This window comes from Cetorhinus maximus, chromosome 36 (assembly GCF_964194155.1).
Source record: "Cetorhinus maximus chromosome 36, sCetMax3.hap1.1, whole genome shotgun sequence".
Taxonomy (NCBI): Eukaryota; Metazoa; Chordata; class Chondrichthyes; order Lamniformes; family Cetorhinidae; genus Cetorhinus; species Cetorhinus maximus.
The window spans coordinates 2,837,930-2,856,757 of NC_135914.1; the positions used below are offsets into that span (position 1 = coordinate 2,837,930).

The 18,828-nt window shown below is 43.8% G+C and overlaps 1 protein-coding gene and 1 long non-coding RNA gene across 2 annotated transcripts in view; one reads left to right on the forward strand and one right to left on the reverse strand.

Annotated features, from left to right (window-relative positions):
* Positions 1-18,828, reverse strand: part of LOC144672171 (uncharacterized) — a 312,256-nt gene that overhangs the window by 215,632 nt on the left and 77,796 nt on the right. The gene's annotated exons all lie outside the window — the stretch shown is intronic.
* On the forward strand, positions 1,784-18,352 carry LOC144672183 (immunoglobulin kappa light chain-like). The gene is made up of 7 exons (XM_078534004.1): positions 1,784-1,948; positions 2,240-2,566; positions 2,657-2,986; positions 5,573-5,674; positions 5,774-5,804; positions 17,591-17,707; positions 18,292-18,352. The coding sequence occupies exons 1-7, from the start codon at positions 1,894-1,896 to the stop codon at positions 18,350-18,352; spliced, it is 1,023 nt and encodes a 340-aa protein (XP_078390130.1). The 5' UTR covers positions 1,784-1,893.

An 18,828-nucleotide genomic window follows, 5' to 3' on the forward strand; every position in this document is an offset into this window, starting at 1 on the left:
AAATCTTAAAATATCAAAACCATTTGAATTATGCTGGGGTCGACTGGTTCTGGCATAGTGTTCAATATAGTGTGGATGTTACTGGCGAATTTTACAAAATAGTTCAGGTAGTTTTTTTGTGGGAGATGTTCACTCAGTTGCCTGGAACAACAAATTGAAATTTGTATGTACAAGCGATGCAACTTATATAAACGTTCATTAAAATGTCCCTGATAAACATAATACTCACTCGACCAGCTGCTTTAATGAACCCAGATCCTTATGAGGATGCAGGATAGAACCAGGATCATCCTGACAGCTATGGCAAAAGATCAAAATGCGTCACTCTAACAGAGACAAAACACTTAGAAACTGCTGCTAGGTCAAATCATTCTTTTCATGGAAGCCCCTCATTGGAAACTTGACCCAGTTATAAAGTGAAAGCAGCAAATGCACGGCAACAATCGTCAAGAACCCATGTTAAGGAATCTTCAGGGTAATGATGAGGAACGTCATCTGGGAGACAAGAGCGGGCTCCATTCATCTTCAAGTGAATTACTTGCGGAATGGGGTCTGAAATGAGCAGAGTGTGTTGCTCCTTACTGAGTGCGTCAACTTTTCTCCAGAAATGCTTGACCTTGAATGATAAAGAAAAGAGTCAGAAACCTTGCAGCTCTGACCGACGCTGTTTGCAGCTAGTCTCAGAAAGATGCCGCACTCAGAGCCCATTCGGGGGCTGTGCAAAGCACATTGGGGGGCGGAAATCACTTTCCGAGATTCTGTGCACTTTAGGCTTGAGTTGGAAAATGAATTTGAGGCATAATCTCTCAGCGGCTTTCCTGTTTTTAAGGTTGAGACGCTTCGCGCGCAAAACTGCCTTTAGAGATTAAACATTAGGACTTAGTGTTAAACGGCAGGCAGCTCAGAACCTGCCGCCCAGGGTTGCTGCAACTGAACAGGTCGCTGCTGTACAACTGACCTCATTTACAGTGTCCTCATCGACGTGACACCGGTTGCATGTGTATCTGCAATGCCCGGAATATGAATAAAATTTACAGATCCCCAATATTATTCACAAATGAAGCGTTCCTTTAATCAGCAGCTCACAGAAATTGCAGTGTGTACTATATACACAGAGGGAATACCGGGGCAGCTCACTAAGGTTGCCGCCAAATATTTCAAATCAATCCATTCAATGCGTTGGTCATTCAATGTTTTCCAGTCTCTGTGTTAAGCAGGTTGTATCAAGAATTGTGTACAACCTCTTTATAGAATGCATTTTATTGAGTAGTATTACACTACCATCTGAATTCGTGCCGTTCACCCTGCTAATCCACAACCTCTATCTCCCAGAACGATAAGGGCAGCAGACTGATGGGAACACCACCACCTGCAAGTTGCCCTCCGAGTCACGCGCAAGCCTGCCTTGGAACTGTATCGCCGTTCATTCACTGCTAATTTACAGCACGGGACGTACATACACCACATGGGCTGCAGTTATTCAAAAAGGTAGAACACCGCCAGCTTCTCAAGCGTCCCTTATGATGATTAATACCTGCTACTCCAGGCACCGAAAGACGCATCCTGAGAACGCATTAAACGTTAACTTCAATATTCAGCATGCACCCTTATAGTTAGAATCCAGTATAATCCTGTAAGCCAACTAACACTCTTTATAGACAACAGGCAATTTGGTCGCTCTGACAGTGATCACAATATGACAAATGTATGTGACATTCACCAGGACACCGCACCCAAAATGGTGTCATACTTTCCATAGCGTAACTCGTCATAGTTTCCACCGCATCGAAAGGGGAGCAACTCACTGGTGCTGAGCTCAGGTCAGTCTGCGGCCACTCCGCCTGCAGTAACAAACTGCTGAGAGCGAAAACAGGGAGAACTCACCGCGTCAAGATGTCCAAGGAATCTTTATCTCTGATGCTCATTTTCCAAGTGCTGCGGGTTTACGGTGAGCAAGAGGCGGGGGAGAATTATAAACTGGAATGAGCTAGAATCAGTGTTTACTGAGCTGAAAATGTGACCCGGTGCTTAGGTGAAGGGATTTGACGAGTGCATGTGAGTTTGTTTTCTGTTTTCTGCTATAAAGCGAAGAAAAGGCAAATTGCAGAATTAGTCTAACCAAGAATTATTAGAGACAGTAACGAGACGCTTCTTAAATTACGGGCGATTTTGTTCAATGGTGATGCTTCCTATCTCTCAATAATCAGTGGTAATGTAACAGTAATCTCTCTAGTTACAGAATCCGAGCCCTCTCTGTCTCAGAGTCCCTTCATAATGACAGCTGAAGTCGGAGAGACGGTGGAATTAGGCTGTCACCAAATTTACGAAGTGGAATTGGTGTCTAGCTATTTCTGGTACAAACAACGTGTGGGTGAAGCCCCGAAACTAATTGATATCCCTCCCTATCAGGGGGCCGACTGTAAGTTTATTTCGAAAAAAGGCAACAGCAAAAATGTATTGATTTTGGAAATTCGCAATGTCCAGGTGAATGACTCGGGATCCTACTACTGTGCTGATAACGATGTCTATGCATCGCTGCAGAATGGACCCACGCTACTAATTGGAGGTAAGAGAGCAAGTGAAATTAATTCAGATCATACATAGCATTATCATTTGGTGTAATTTAATCGTTAACTGTGTTCCAATCTCTGTCCAGACAGTTCCACCGACAAGACGGCTGTGCTGGTGTTTGTCCCGACGGGTGAGCTGCATTTGAGGGAAACCGTCCCCTTGGTGTGTTTGGTCAGTGGCGTTTCTTCCAATCAGATTGCTATTTTCTGGAATATTTCCGGCATTGTCACCGAGGGGCAGAGCGATCCCGGTACAAGGGAGGCGGACGGGACCTACAGCATCAGCAGTCACGTCACGGTGTCGAGGGAATCCTGGAGGAACGGCGGCCTCTGTACTTGTATTGTTCAACTGGGGCCTCTAAGCAAAAACAGGACAAAGAGCGTGTCGTTCTCCAAGGCAGCAAGGACATGGGCAAGTGAGTTTGTGACCTGTACAATGGAGGGTTGTATGCAACTTTGGTATCAGCTGGAGTAATTGTCTAGCTTCAAAGATCCTGCCGACTGTCAACTGAAGGCCTCCAAGAGATAATGTACAAATATATCGGGTTATCTCTTGGATGTCTTAATTTCACAGTCGGCACTCCAACTGACTCGAAAGTTGAATGTGTGTGTTTGTGTGTCTTTCTCTGTGTGTGTGGTTGTGTGTGTGTATGTGTGCCTGTGTGTGTGTGTGTGTGTGTGTGTGTGTGTGTGTCTGTGATTGTGTAGTGTGTATGTTCGTGTGTGTGTTGTGCGTTCACTTGTTAAATTATGTTAAAATAAATTGTTTCCCCTGCCTAGGATAGGCTTTGGCTCTTGTATATACTTTCTTGTTCCGCCTTATATTTCTGCAGAGACCTTAGAATCATAGATTTCCCCTTTGAAAGTCATTATTAAATCTCTTTTCATGCATTGGATCTTGTAATGGAGCTGAGGTCAGTTCTGAACTGGATGCGCTTTGCGAGAAAACAAACAACAGCATAGGGGCGAAATTGTTCCGTAAAATGGACATGTTTGCCGAGACTTGTCATCCATTTAGTTTCCTTTTTTACTCCCCGGAACCACAGTTATCTTCTCCAAATTCCTCTTAAAATCTATTTTAATTGTAATCCCTGATATCAGCAATCTTATGTAACATTAAACCGAGGATCTGAATTTTCAGTGAATTTGGATTGTTCGAAGCAGTTCAAGTTTATCACACGTAAAACATGTGGGCGAGTATGGGGGTTTAGGTGCACAATTCATTGATCGTGTCAAGGCAGCGCATAAAGCATAGAGGATCCTGGCCTTTTGAAATACGGCAGGGAGTCCAAAAGAAAGGGAAGCCATGATTAATCTCTACAACATTCTGGTTTGGCCTCAACTAAATTATTCAGTCTAGTTCTGGGCACAGAAATTTAGGAAGAATGTGAAGCGGGAGAGTTCAGGAATGGTTCTCTAAAATGGTTCCAGGGATGAGGAACTTCAGTGAAATGCATTGATTGGAGAAACTGGGGCTGCTTTCCTTGGAGAAGAGAAGGTTTAGAGGAGATTTGATAGAGGTGTTCAAATTTACCAGGTTTCTGGACAACTCAGTTTGGAAGAAACTGTTCCCATTGGCGGGCCGATTGGTAACCTAAGGACACCGATTTAAACTGATTGGAAAGAAAGAGATGATAAACCTTTCTGTGCAGCGAGTGGTTAAGATCAGGAATGGAATGTCTGGGACTGTAGTGGAAACAGATTCAATCGTTGCTTTCAAAAGGGAATTGGAGAATCACCTGAAAAGGCAAACAAAATGCAAGATAACGGGGAAAGGCAGGGAAGTGGAGCTCAGTGCGTTGTTCTTGCAGAGAGCCTGCACAGACACGATGGGCTGAATGGCATGCGTCTTTGCTGTAATCATTCTCTGATACCATAAACGCTTGGAGGTGGAATGATAAACGTAAATTGCTTTTGAAAGCCGTGGAATTCTTGATTTGATTAATGGAGGAATCAAGACTAAAAACAAGAAAGATAGGCTTAAAATTAATAAACCTCTGGCTGGCCAGTTTTGTAGCACTGTCCTCAGTTCTGGGCACTTTTGGTTAGGAAGGATGTCAAGGCCTTGTAGAGGAGGCAGGAGAGATTGACCAGAAATAGACCTCTAATCAGAATTAGCTTCAGTTAACCTGGAGGGATTGGAGAAGATGGGATTGTTCTCCTTAGAGCGGAGGAGGTTAGGAGGATTTTTAATCGAGGCGTTCAGAATCATGAGTGCCTTTGATAGAGTAAATAAGGAGAAACTGTGTCCAGTGGCAGGAGGGTCGGTAACCAGGGGGATACATTGAAGATAATCGGCAAAAAGGAGCCAGAGGGGGAGATGACGGTTTTTTTTTTTACTCAGCGAGTTGTTGTGATCTGGAAGGCGCTGCCTGAAAGGGCGGTGGAAGTAGGTTCAATAGGAACTTTCAAAAGGGGAATCGGATAAATACTTAATGGGGAAAATGTGCAGCGTTACGTGGTACAGAACAGGGATAGTAGGAATAACTATATAGCTCTTTCAAAGAGCCAAGTCAGGCGCGATGAGCCGACTAGACTCCTTCTTTAATAAAGGCAACATACTGCGGATACTGGAAATCTGAAACAAAAACAAAAAATGCTGGAAAAACCATAGCAGGCCTGACAACATCTGTGAAGAGAAAGAAAGAGTTAACGCCTCGAGTCCGTGGATGATATGAAGAGTCATATGGACTCGGAACGTTAACTCTGTCTTTCTCTCCACAGATGTTGTTAGACATTGGTATGATGCTTTTCGTCATACATGCTGATACACTAAGCATGTGGAAAAATCCTGGCCGTGCTGTTTGTTAATTCATCTCCACTAGCAAATGCAGCGCCGTTGAATCCATTCTGCCCATCCACTCTCCGCCCTCAGTCCCACTGACTTTTTAAAAATTTACTTTCACACCCGAGCTTTTTAACTGGATCACTTTTCCCTTCAGAGAATCCCAGGTAAGAATGATTTAACCCAGCAGCAGTTTCTAAGTGTTTTGTCTCTGTAGGTTGGTGCAAACTGGCTCTTCCTGTTGCCATAACTATCCTGCTGGTACTGATTCTACTCTTGGTGCTTATTTTCATTTGGATTCGTAAAAACAGCAGATCAGGTGAGGATTAATGGTTATAAGGGACATTTCAATACTTATTTCTCCGATGTGATTCCCTTCTCGGAGTTTTCAATAACTGATTACGCATTTTTCTTCCAGAAGAGCGAGGCAGGAGATCCCCCAATGAAAAGTGAGTAAATGAACCATTTGCAAAATTCGTCACCAACAATCTTTTTCTATTTTATACTGTGTCAAACCTAGTTCAACCCCAGCACCGATTCAAATAGCGTATTCAGAAATGTTTTATGATTGTTTAAGATAGATTCTAAATCGTTGGGCAATTCTCTTCTCAACTATTTCCGGCACCTGAGCCAGGACTTACAAGACCTAACACGTGTTTGATATTTCTGTCCGCATCCAGTTTCAGCTTGAGAGAGAAAAGGCAAACCGAGAGGCCGAATCAACGACAATCGGGTAAGTTGCATTGACATGTTGGGAGAGATTAAATGCCAAAATGGGTAAATTGCCGAAATAGGGAGCATGATGTCGAAGCTTTTGGACTTGCACTCATTAGAAGAAATCACAAGAATACCAAATATAAGGGAAACAATTTATATTTGATGAGAAGAGAGTACAGATTGTTTGGCATGTGGTTCGTGACTGGCAGAGGTGTTTGCATGGAAAATGCACAAGCTAACTGTTCATTGACAGTTAACTGCTAAGCTTTGTTAAAATTCAAACCAGCCAGGTTAAGTGATTGGTCACGATATTGCCCTGGGGAAAGAACCAGAGAATGGCTGTCGCCTATTTCGTTGATTTGAAACAGTTGCCATATGTGCATATGTTCTTACTGTCTGCAGAGTGCTTTTCCCGCAATCAGAATGTTCTACGATCATTTTCATACACTCATAGACGTTTGCAGCACAGAAGCACGACATTCAGCCCATCGTGTCCGCGCCGGTCAACAAAGATCTGACTACACTAATCCCATTTTCAAGCGTTTGGCTCATAGCCCTGGAGGCTATGGCAATGCAAGTCAATATCTGAATGCTTCCTAAATGTGACGAGAATTGCTGACTCAACCACCCTTTCAGGCAGTGAGTTGTGTACACCGACCACCCTCAGGGCGAAATCATTTCTCCACAATTGCCCCCTTAGTCTTCTACCTCTTACCTTAAATCTGTGCCCCTTGGTAATTGGCCCTTCTACTAATGGAAAAAGTGCCTTCTTATCCACCATACTTATGCCTCTCATAACCTTATAGACCTCTATATGTTCCCCTCTCAACCTTCGCTAATCCAAGGAAACCAACCACAGCCCATCCAATCTTCCCTCAAGCTCAGACTCTCCAGCCCAGGCAGCACCCTGGTAAATCTCCTCTGCGCCCTCTCCAGTGCAATCATATCCTTCATATAATGTGGGGGCCCGAACTGCAGGCAGTACTCCAGTTGGGGTCTATCCAGCGTTTTAAACAGTTCCACCATAACCTCCCTGCTCTTGTATTCTACACCTCAGCTATTAAAGGCAAGCATGTCATATATCTTCTGAACCACCTTATCTACCTGCCCAGCTGCCTTCAGGTATGGGTGGAAATGTACACCAAGCTCCTGAACAAAAGCATGCTGACTATCCCTGATTAACAGTGTTTCTACAAGTGCGAGTATATTCCACCCCTCAAAATTATTTCTAGTTGGTTCACTACCACAGAGGTTAGACTGACTGGCCTGTAATTCCCTTGTCTAACTTTTCCTCCCTTTATTAATAATGGGACAAAGTGAGCACCTCGCCTGTGCCCAGAGCGGATTTGAAAATTACTGCCAGGGCCTTTGATACCTCTTCTCTTGCCTCCCTCAACAGCCTGGGATGCGTCTCATCCGGGCCAACGGATGAATCCTGTTTTAAGGCCGCTAAAACCGCTAGTACCGCCTGTCAGTATATGTTAATTTCCTCAGATATTTCACAGTCCTCCACCCTGATGTCTAAACCTGTGTAGTCCTTTCCCACTGTGAAGACCGAAGCAAAGTATTCATTGAGGACTGCACCCACGTTTTCCGGGACCACACAAAAATTACCTCTGTGGTTCATAATTGGCCCTATTCTTCCCCTAGTTATTCTCTTGCTCTTTATATATTTAAATAAACAAACCCCATTGGGTTCTCCTTTATTCTACCCATAAATGCTTTCTCATGCACTCTCTTAGCTTTCCTAATTTCCTTTTAAAGTTCCCCCCTGCACTTTTTACACTCCTCTAGGGACACTACCGTATCGAGTCCTCGGTATTTGCTATAAGCGTCTCTTTTTGCCTTGATCCTAACCTTTATGCCCCTTGACATCCAGGGTTCTCTGCACTTGCCCCTCGCACCCCCAAACGCTTGCCTTCACTGGAACATATTTGCCCTGTTTTCTCGCTATTTCCTCCTTAAATGCCTCCCACTGCTCTGACACAGTTTTATCTGCAAGTAGCTGCTCCCAGTGCACTTGGGCCAAATCGTATTTCATCTTAGTAAAATAACCCTTTCCCAAGTTTAGAACTTCTACTCCCGGCCCAAATTTATCCTTTTCCATAACTATCCGAAATCTAACTGAGTTATGTTCACTATCACCAAAATGTTCCTCTATTGAGACGCCTTCCACCTGCCCTGACTCAGTTCCCAATATTAGGTCCAGAACTTCCCTCTCTTAGTTGTTGAAGTATCTGTTGGTCTCATAAAAGGGCCATTTATTGCTTCTTAATATTGGCATTAATATACCAAATAGACAATAGGCGACAGACACCGGTGTTAGGACTACGTATCCACCATTCTCGAATTGGGCTCTATTGAAGTTTTAGGAACAATTGGCATATTCATGAGTTTTCGCTTTTTGGGGGCCCATTGTCGTTTGTGGGCATTGGTCCATTCGTGGTCATTAGCACGCAATCCTCTGTAAGTAACTATAGACTTTGTCGACTGGGATCAAATTTCAATTAATATCCTAACCATTAACACAAAGGTGATCACCGACAAACAGCGGCGAAGCGGACACATCAGGGTGGAATACAGGTGAGAGCATTGAATCTGTTGTAATGATATGCAGGAAAACATGAGTTTTGGGATAAGTCCATGTCGCCCCATGCCGGATATTAAACATGGTTAACAGAGGGCAGGTCACAGTCTCGAGCAGCTGAATTTGTCACAATTTCTTTCCCTCTAACTGCAGTCAGTACAATTCCACCCGCCCTCTCCCCATCTGATAATAGAAAGGATATGCTAATGTTCCTGGTAGAATGTCTGTATTGCCGATACCCTGCAGTTTATATTCCGGATGTCCTGCGTCCTGAGGTTTTATATAAGCCTTGCTTATTTCCACGGTGAGTCTAGATCCCCTCCTGCACGGTCCTCCTTCCTCCATCGTCCACCCCATAGTGTTTTTTCTAAATATCTTAGCCACTGGAATTAGAGTGAAGATAAAGCCAAACCCAGGGAAGTAAGTTGACAAAGAAGTAATAAATTCTGGAGAATATGAGTGTGCTAGTCTGTGTGTGCGTTTGATTGTGAGATTGAGCGTGATTGTGAGCCTTGACTCAATGGGAATTCCTCTATCTCTCTCCCCCCCACCCACCCCACCCCAAATCCCCTTACACACCTCTTAGTCAGGAGACCGTGGGGTCGAGGCTTCACTACAGAGACTTGAGCAATAAGTCTACACTGACATTCAAGTGCAGGACTGAGGGAGTATTGCAATTTAGAGATGACATTTTCAGGTGAAACTTTAAGCCGAGGTCCGGCTGGGACCTCAGGTTGGCTGAAAGATATCGCCAGCCTGTTGGAGAAGGAGCAGGGCGTGGTTCTCGCCTGTGACTTGTTTAATATTTAACCCCTCAACCAACTTCTCAAAAAAAAAGTCATCTGGGCCATTACCAAAATCTTTTTTAAAGGATCATGCTGTGCGAAAGATGGCTGCCGCATATCATACACGACGAACAGCAACTACGTTTCAGAGAAGTGCCTTTAAGTGACCTGTGCCTTCCTGAAGATGTGAAAGGGGCGATATAAATGAAATTATTTTGATTGTGTGTATGCTTCTATCTTGTACAAGACGCATGGCGAAACATGATAACCGAATTGGCCAGTGAACAGCAGAGCAATCCATTCAAATCGATAGAGTCACCATTCCAGTTTTCTGAATAAGCTTTGGTGAATTTTGTGTTAATTGCTTATCTGTTACAAAACTTTTATTCCGGTAATTCTTGCATGGACATATTAAACAAAAAAATGTCAAATCGATACAGACGGCAATGAAAGCAGAATCAATAGTAACTTCAAGATTGAAGACTTGAAGAGGAGAAAATAGTTGGGGTAAGGGGTCAGAAAAGGGGACAGTGGGACTAATTGGATGGCGTTTTCAAAAAGCCCGGAAGGGACAGAATGGGCCGAATGGTCTCCTCCTGTGATGTATCATTCTATGATTCTATGAAACGCGATTGCGGGCCGAGATAATCTGACGCGTCTTCTTAAATTATTTTTTAACATCAATGTTAAATGTGTTTCCCAGTCTCAGGGCGGACCTCTCTACGCCTCTTTGAACATGGCTGCATTGGAAAAGAGATCAAAAAAGAAGGCGGGTCGCAGATGAGAATCCGGGTGTTTTCTCTCCGATGAATGATGGAGGAGAGACGATTTTCCAAAGAACCCACAGCCTTGTGGAAGTAAACATTGAGCCATGGAGACCCGCATCAAAAATTTAACCTTTCCCCGTGCAATCGTCAGGGCTTACAAAGACTGGCTCATTTAAAAAAAATATGAAATAGGTTGCCTTGAATATTGCGAAGGATTTTCCACTGTGTTAGTGTAATTCAAGTGTGAAAGTAATATTGAGCAAAGATTCGGGACTTCCTTTAGTTTTTCTCAATCTTTTAGGCGGACCATGTAACTCCAGCTACTGACAGGATTATTATTTCCCTGCAAATGTCTGTATATAAATAAGATAAATTATTCTTCGATTTTAACGACACAGTAGAAGTTTGTTTTGATCAATATTTAGCTTATAATTAAATTTCACCTCGGTGAAACTGCAATTTATTTTGAGTTGCCAATATCAGTCCTGGGTTGAGATGCTGGTAGTTGTGGGTTGCTTTGTCTGAGAGGAGCTGTGTTAATGATTTACAGGATTAGAACACAACAATAGAGGAACAGGAAGGTGATGCAGAAAACTTACGAGGGTTCAATTTTACTTTTACACAGTCTGTTTTTGTTTGTGTTTAAGTTTAAACCTACAAGTCAGAATCTTAGAGTGAGTGCAGTTTGTTTTGGAAAAAAAAAAACAGTTGACCGATAAGCAATGGTTTCCAGAAATCCCCACCACTGGAGGATTCCCTTCTCATGTCTGGGATATTGTGGGCAAATTGATAGAAGTGTATTGCCATGAAAATCCAATTATCATTGTATATTGTAACTGCCAGCATGATAGAATGCAATCTAGATGGAACTTCTTATTTTTTAGCCTAGACATTACTGTTTTCCTAATCCTAGGTTTGCAAACATTAGCAACACGATATTCAGTTAGGGAGAGAGAGAGAGAGAGAGAGAGAAGGAGGGACGAGGACACCACCCCTGGTTCATAACATTACCGATCAAATTCACATCAGTCTAGATGTTCTGATTCTCGTTAATCCAGAATCAGCAGATACAAACGGGTCAGATTCCAAAGTAACAAATAGCTCCCTTTTAAGTCTCTTTCAAGATCCATCATCCAGAAACTATCCAATAAATCCCTTGCGGGTAAAAATAAACTTATAGCAGTAGCATTCTCGTGGATGTGAATTTAGATTGTGCTGTGTGGTTATATAAACCATATCTAAGTTCAACAGGGCGAGATAGGAACTATAAGGTTATAATTACGGGGACAGGTTTCACGGGCTAGGCTTGCATTACCTCGAATATGGGAGGTTAAAGTGTGACATGATTGAGGGGCTTAATATGGTTAATTGATTCAGTAGAGTCGATAGAGAGAAAGTATTTTCTCTAGTGGGGCAGGGAGCCCAGGGCAAGGGGTCAGTAGCTCAATGAGGAGAGATTGAGTAGGATCGGTCTATAGATTTTGGAGTTTAGAAGAATTAGAGGTGATCTCATTGAAACATGTAAAATTCTGCCAGGGATTGACAGGGTTAATGCTGAGAGGTTTTCCAAACTCTCGACCCCACCCACCCCCCGGCATGCCTGGAGCGTCCATTACTCGGTATCAAATCTCAGAATAAGGTGTTAGCTCTGTAGGACTGAGGAGAAATTTATTCACTAAGAGGTTTGTGAATCTTTAGAAGCTGAGATGTACAATAAGGTCCGTCCATTTAAAAGCTGCTGCAAGCCATCAAACATTTATCAGTCCAGTTTAACCCACGACCACGCTGATACACATGGTCCAACAGCCAGGTCTCAGTCTGTATCTGAGAACGGCACTGAAAGTAGCTTATTCCCTCCTCATCTACAGGCAGGGGACCCAGGTGGTGTTTTGAAAACCTTACTTTAGCTCCTTATACCCAAGTCAATGCTGCTTTTGGCCTACCTTTGGCGTGGTACAGGTAGTGTGGTCCGCTCTTAGATACCCTCCCAATTTTTATTTTTTCTTGCCTTCGATATAGAGCAGCAAACTGGTCAGTTATGGCCAAGAATTAGTTGCCACTCAAACACATCACCACCTCTGGAAATTGTTTTTTTAAGAGCATCAAATCATTAAGGGCAATCACACTTTTCAACTGATGACTCTAGACCCACAGATTCCTGACAGGATGTAATTTACAGCTCAATACGTAGCTCCCTCGCTTCAGAATCTGCATGTTGTGGATTAATCTCCTGCTCCGGAGACTTGAGCGAGATTGATGCACCAGGTGTCAGTACTGAGGGAGTGCAGCAGTAGCAGGGAGAAGCTGTGTTTTGGATGATATGTTAAACTGAGGCCCTGCCAGACATCTCAGGCAGATGTAAACTATCCTAAAATATTCCACAGTCAATATTGGAAGAAGAACAGTAGCAGGAATGATGGGGAGGGGAGGGTGCAGTTCCCCAACTCCCCAACTCACGCCTCCCCGATCCTGGGGGCGATATTTTCCTCTCAATGAACATTTGCTCATTATCACACTGATGTTTGTGGGAGCTTGCTGTGCGCTAATTGGCTGCTGCATTTCCTACACAACAACTGAGACGGCACGTCATAAATTCTTCAACTGACAGGAAAGAACTTTGTGATGCACTGAGCTCATGGAAGGCGCTGTGGAAATTTACGTTTGTGTTTATTTTTCAACCAAATGTGAAATGACGGCACCAATCAGCAAACTCACTTTAATCTGAGTGAAATGTGTAAACTTATGTCCCAGTGATTAATGTTGTAGAGAAAGGGATAGGTTGAAATTTGTATAAATCGCAATGATGTGTGGCCAGATCAGAAGATGAACAATTTAGAAAGAAAGATGGGATATGGCTAACTTGGAAGCGCTTTCCAAATGTTATCAGGGCTCCAAGAAGACGCTTATTATTTCAAGAGGGGAGCAATAATTCCATGGGAGTTTAAAATTGTTCAGCAGGGATGATGTCACATCATGTGCGGCTGCTGCAATTTCCCCTCCTGTCCGCACGGGGCCGGTGTAACTCTCTTCTCGCCCTCCTCGCCTACCTGATCATCCAGGAGTCACCTCTTGCCCCACTTCTTGAACCCAGCACTGCTCTTTGTCACTCTTGGTTCCTGCCACCGAGCGGGGCAAGCGGCCGTCATCTGAGCGTGACGTCTTTTTTGTTTGTTTTTTAATACATCAAGTCGTCAACCGAAGCAGAAGAGACTCTTTCGACTCGAGAGGGAACCGATATTCTGCCCGGAAATTGGCGTATGAAGAAAATAAAAAGGGCCGTTCTGGGCGGGGTTTGAGCTAAGCATGCGCGGCCGGTTCTGCCAGTGTGCAGTGCGGCCTGTTTCACTGATTGAGGCCTTTCCCAGCCGCTGGGTATTGTGGTAACAGGAGCCGCCATTGCCCCATCGATAAGTTCAACAGTAAGGTCTTCATTCCAAACAGGAACGCTGTCATTTAACCATTTTATACCGGACCGCAAACGGATATTTCACCGAGTGCTTTATTTCATTTATGTCATTTAAGAGCTAGCTCTGGGTCACTGCGTAAATGCTCATCTTTGTGCAACAACTTGAAGGATATCGCGGGGATCACTGTATGTTGTGTTACTGTAAGAGTTAACAACTGGCACATGCAGGATAATGGAGCTGTGGAGGTAAGTGAGGTGCCCTATGCTGAGCGTGTCTCTGTGTGTGCATAGTTAATGTGTCTCGCTTTCAATTTTGCTGTCAGAGTGTGTGTGTGTGTGTGTGTGTTTGGTGTGTGTGTGTTCCGTGTGGGTGTGTGTGTTTGGTGTTTATGTGTTTGGGGTGTGTGTGTGTTCGGTGCGTGTGTGTGTGTGTGTGTGTTTGGTGTTTATGTGTTTGGAGTGTGTGTGTGTTTGGGGTGCGTGTGTGTGTGTGTTTGGTGTGTGACCGAGACAGTACTGGCAGAGGGTGTTTGCTGAAGTTTATCCCTGTGCCGGCTCTTCCAATGTGCACTTTAGCCCAATATCGCAGCTTATTTCCTCTTGACCCTGAGAATGGGCCCTCTTGTGCCACACGACTCTAGTGAGTGTTAGTGTCTTTACGGCTTATAGCACAACCCATAACTGTGCCTGAAAGTGGTTTGCTGGTGATGTCAATAATTTGGAAACGTTAACACGATTTACTCCTCACATCAGAAGATCAGTCAAATGCATGACTAAAAATTGAGATGATGTTTCACTGAGATTTAATTTCAAAAACATTATAAAGCTGGAGGCCGTTGTTGTTAACATGACTGGATAACTGGATAACTCCAATCCACTCAACAAGCTCTTCTCAGTCCTGTTCTAGTGGATAGAAATATTTTCAAATTAACATTGTCTTATTGTGCTGTGAAATTAGATTTTGCACAGATATTGGAAAGATAATTTGGAGAGACATTTTACAAGATGCAGTTGGAAAAGATCGTTCACTATACACTGTTCATCCATCCAGAATCGTTATGCCTCCCTTAAACATCAGAACAACACCTGTTTCCTAAGTAATTTCAGTGGGTTTCACCATCCATCCCAATACCCCACCCCTAACTCGTCGCACCACTCGCCCTACCCAGAGAAGAATTCCCAATGTTAATCAGCCTGGTTGTCATAGACCTTATGATATCAGTCCTCAATTTGTCTTTTAATAATTTGACCTCCTAATCCTACTGGAACAATGCAGGAGGAGGAGGCCATTCAGCCCCTCAATTGAGTTTGTTCTGCCATTAAATCAGGCTATTGATCGACACCTTAACTCTGTCCAGCCGCCTTCATTCTATAACCCCATGTCTATCCGTTTGAGCACCGCCACGCCCACCACCACACTTTCTCTACAGTAGAGCTTGGTTTGGTACATTCTCTTCTGTTTTGTATATCCTGTTCCACATGCTTCACAGTCAGGGATCTTGCTCCAATCTGTCCAAGTTTCTCCAACAATCAATGGTAACTATATCTAAACGTGTTGTGACAGAATGGCTGCTGCATGGCCAAGGGCTGGAATATTTCCAGCTTGTTATGGGACACTTCAGCACTTAAATCGAACCGGACTTCGATTTACTTTCCACCTCGTAGTAGCTTTCTGTACAACTCTGGCCTCCTGGCCGTACCGGGCCCCTCTCAGAGAATGGTAATGTTACATATCCAGGGTAATTGGTTCAAGGGGCTTGAGTGCGAGTGAGGGAGTATTTCTGACACAAAGTGACAGGCGGGGAGACAGGTATTGGGTAAAACAGTGACTAAAATATAAAGATCTGATTCCAGTTTTTGTGGAGACCAGAATAAATTTGTGTGTTGTGGAGGAATTGAACACAATGCTCGGAATTGAGGGCGTTAACCCTGCGCCCACGCGAACGTCACAAGCATTAATGTTGTTGAATGCAGCACCATTGCCTTTTGCCCACAGTTTGAGCCACTCTGGGCCGCGCCCCGCCTTTCACAGGCTTTTCACACGAGCTGTAACGTGTTGCCCTTTGCAGGCAGAGCTGTGCGTGGGCTCCCAACCCGTAAACAGGAAACCCTCAGCCAACAGTTACAGGGGCTGATTTTTCCAGTATGCTATTTTTAATCAGTGCACGTAATCTCTGCAAACTGTGCATTTTCTCCATGTCTTCAGGGCCCCGAGCACAGACACCGGAGAGAAGAGACGGTCTAAATAGCACAGCGACCTGTCCGGGAGCGCCGAACATGAGATTATTAATGTCCTGCACGTTGCTGCATCTGTTTCCAGGTTTGTGTCTTCTTCACTCCTGATTCAGAATTATCTCATTGCAAGTTTGAGGCCACTGAACTAGTCAGTCAGGTGTAAAATTACTCCCACAGCTACAATCTATCATATTAGCTTCATGCTGAAGAAATACATTATCCTACCTGATCATAATCGATCACATTCTCCAATTTATCGGATGGCCTGGTGAATCGAGATCCCCTGTCTGCCCCTTTGGTGTGAAACCCGCCCCATTTTCCCAGCGAGATAAAGAGCCGGGGCGACGCGAGGGGGTTGGGGGTGTTGGGGACGGGGGACGTGGCGCTGGGGGGTGGGGGCGGGGGGTGGATAGGGGGCGGTGGATGATCCGGCCGATGATTATTTTCCTCGGCCTCCCCGGGGCCAAATTTTATCCCTCAAACAACGTCACAAAAAACAATCTGTGTGAATATTACATTGCTGTTTGTGGAATCTTGCTGTGCGCAAATTCGCCGAATTCCCTGTTTTACAACAGCGGCTGCACTTGAAAAAAAACCTTCACCGGCTGAAAACCCGTTTCTCTTTCGCCCTGGCGACTGCAATTGTTTCAAATAAAACTTTCAGCGCTTGGATCCACCGGATTTATGACTGAGGGGCTGGTCTGTTTTATAGTTTACTGCTGTAACCAATTCTGCAGAGGAAACATGTTCTCTTTCTCCGCCATAACAGAACCTCTGCTGTTGATTTTGGTCCCTCTCAGTTATTGTATTTCAGGCAGTTTTGTCCCATTCTCCGGCGGCCCAGAGTCTCTCGCTTGGAAGAACCTACAAGGTGCTTTGTCACACAGGCTGTTTGGCAGGGGGAGCGTTCCAGAGGTATTAATATCAGCAACAGGAGAATCTACAACTTGCTTACACCGTGACAAAATACATATCTCCAACCGGGAGATTTTCTGGAGAGGTTAAGTAGAAATCCACTCTGTATTCTCTGGTCATTACGGACGTGCAATGATCCGGGTGTGTATCACTGTTCAGCTAAGGAGCTCAGCGGAATGCCCTTGATGTTTGGAAACGGTTCCAAGTTGATCATTACAGGTAAACATTACGATTATTTTACACTTTGCAACATAACTAATCAGCAGTTTATACCCAATAGCGAGACCCCGTTGCATCATCATTTGCCCCACACCACGCTGGCCATTCTTGTGTAGTTCTATCATATTCTTGTGCTTAAATATATGTATATATGTATAAATGTATGTATGTATGTATGTGCGTACGTATGTATGTATGTATTTATCTATTTATGTGTGTATGTATGTGTGTATCTATCTATATACCTACCTGCCTCTCTGTCTAACTGTCCGTCTGTCTTTCTATCTATCCACCTCTCCTTCTATCCATCCATCCATCTATCTCTCTCGAGAATTCTCCCTCTAACTCTATTTATCTCCCAATTTCTCTATCTCTCTCCATTTCCATCTATCTGATTTCAGCTTTGTAAATTCGCTTCGCTTTTCTAATCTGTTTCATCTTATTTTTTAATGACCTGGAGACGTTGATGATATTGACAAGACTGACATTATTTCCCCATCTCTAGCTCCCATGTGCTAGAGTCTACTTGAACTTACTGTCAGAGTCAGAAGGTTTCAGTTACGCGATTTTTGCTCAAATACAATGCTTTTTATTTGCTCTGCAGATTCACCGCTACCTGCCCCCCGCAGTTTCTCGCATTCCGGGAGTTTGTTGGCGGCGCTACTCCTTCTGGCGTTAGTCCTGCTCGCCGGGAGAAGGATCTGCAAGACCCTGCAGACAGGTAGAGATTATAGGGAGACGTTGTAACCCAGGAGCGCTCTTAATCTATCTACTTGTCGCAGGGCTGTGTACACTTTCAGCCGGTTCAGTGTGAAATGTGAACAGTTACACTCATTTTAAAATCCTCTTTCTAACAGGCAACATGAACATTGATAAGGAACTGACATATTCCAGAGCACGTACGGAAGAAAAGGCGGTAACTATGAATAGAAATTGTTCTTAGCGTGTGTAAATAGGGGTGGCGGATTTTAAATTCAAGTTTGAAGATATCTGGTTACTGTCATATGAGTGAATGGGACTTTGCATGGCGCATGTTTTAAGATAGCACTGTTTACCTTTTCAATAGCACTGTGACAATAAATGTAAAAAAAGATTAGATGGGGGATCAGCTGAAAATGCTGAAACTCAAGGTGATAGATTTTCGTTGGATTAAGGGTTATGGTAGCAAGGAGGGTAAATAGGGTTGAGATACGGATACAAAATGATTTAAATGTCTAGCGGGAAAGGCTCGAAGGGCTGAATGTCCTCTTTCTGCCCCCTGATGATGTTGTTTCTCATGATCACGGTTTGTGCTTTCTGTTGCAGACTCTTCATGCTCGGCTGGCGTTTAATGCGGACCCCACACTCTGATAGCAATGGAAATTGACAGCTCATACGCTGCTTCCGGGATATGACGTGCAGTGGAAAGTTTCCTCTTTTTTCGTGCTCATTGGTGGAAAGCCTGGATGTGTGAACCTTCCTAATAGATTGTCATCCCAAATTCTGAACGCAGATTTATCAGTAATAATGAGGCAATTTATCGACTTCTGGAGAGACTGTATGCCTGATACAATAGGCTCCGTTTCAAGAGAATGTTGACATTCGGACATTTTCGATTTCTGCTCAGTTTCTATATGTGTTACTTTCTTGTGTTAGAGTTTTTTTTTAAATTTAATTGCGGATCTTTGTTTCAGCTTGAGCAAGAAAGAGCGCATCAATGTCCAATTTACTAACCCATTAAATCAGGTTTTGAAATCCAAGCATTGCGTTTGTCAATTAAAGTTGTTTGGTCGCTCAGTCCAAATGTGCTCATTGAATCTGCAATTCAGGATATCTTTATAGACCAGATGTGTGCGGTTTAAA

What these genes read in the sequence shown, in the direction of transcription:
- LOC144672183 (XM_078534004.1), top strand. Translation starts at nt 1,894, where the DNA reads ATGTCCAAGGAATCTTTATCTCTGATGCTCATTTTCCAAGTGCTGCGG. An exon ending in CCAAGTGCTGCGGGTTTACG is followed by an intron (nt 1,949 to 2,239) that starts GTGAGCAAGAGG and finishes CTCTAGTTACAG; the next exon opens with AATCCGAGCCCTCTCTGTCT. An exon ending in TCGTAAAAACAGCAGATCAG is followed by an intron (nt 5,675 to 5,773) that starts GTGAGGATTAAT and finishes TTTTTCTTCCAG; the next exon opens with AAGAGCGAGGCAGGAGATCC.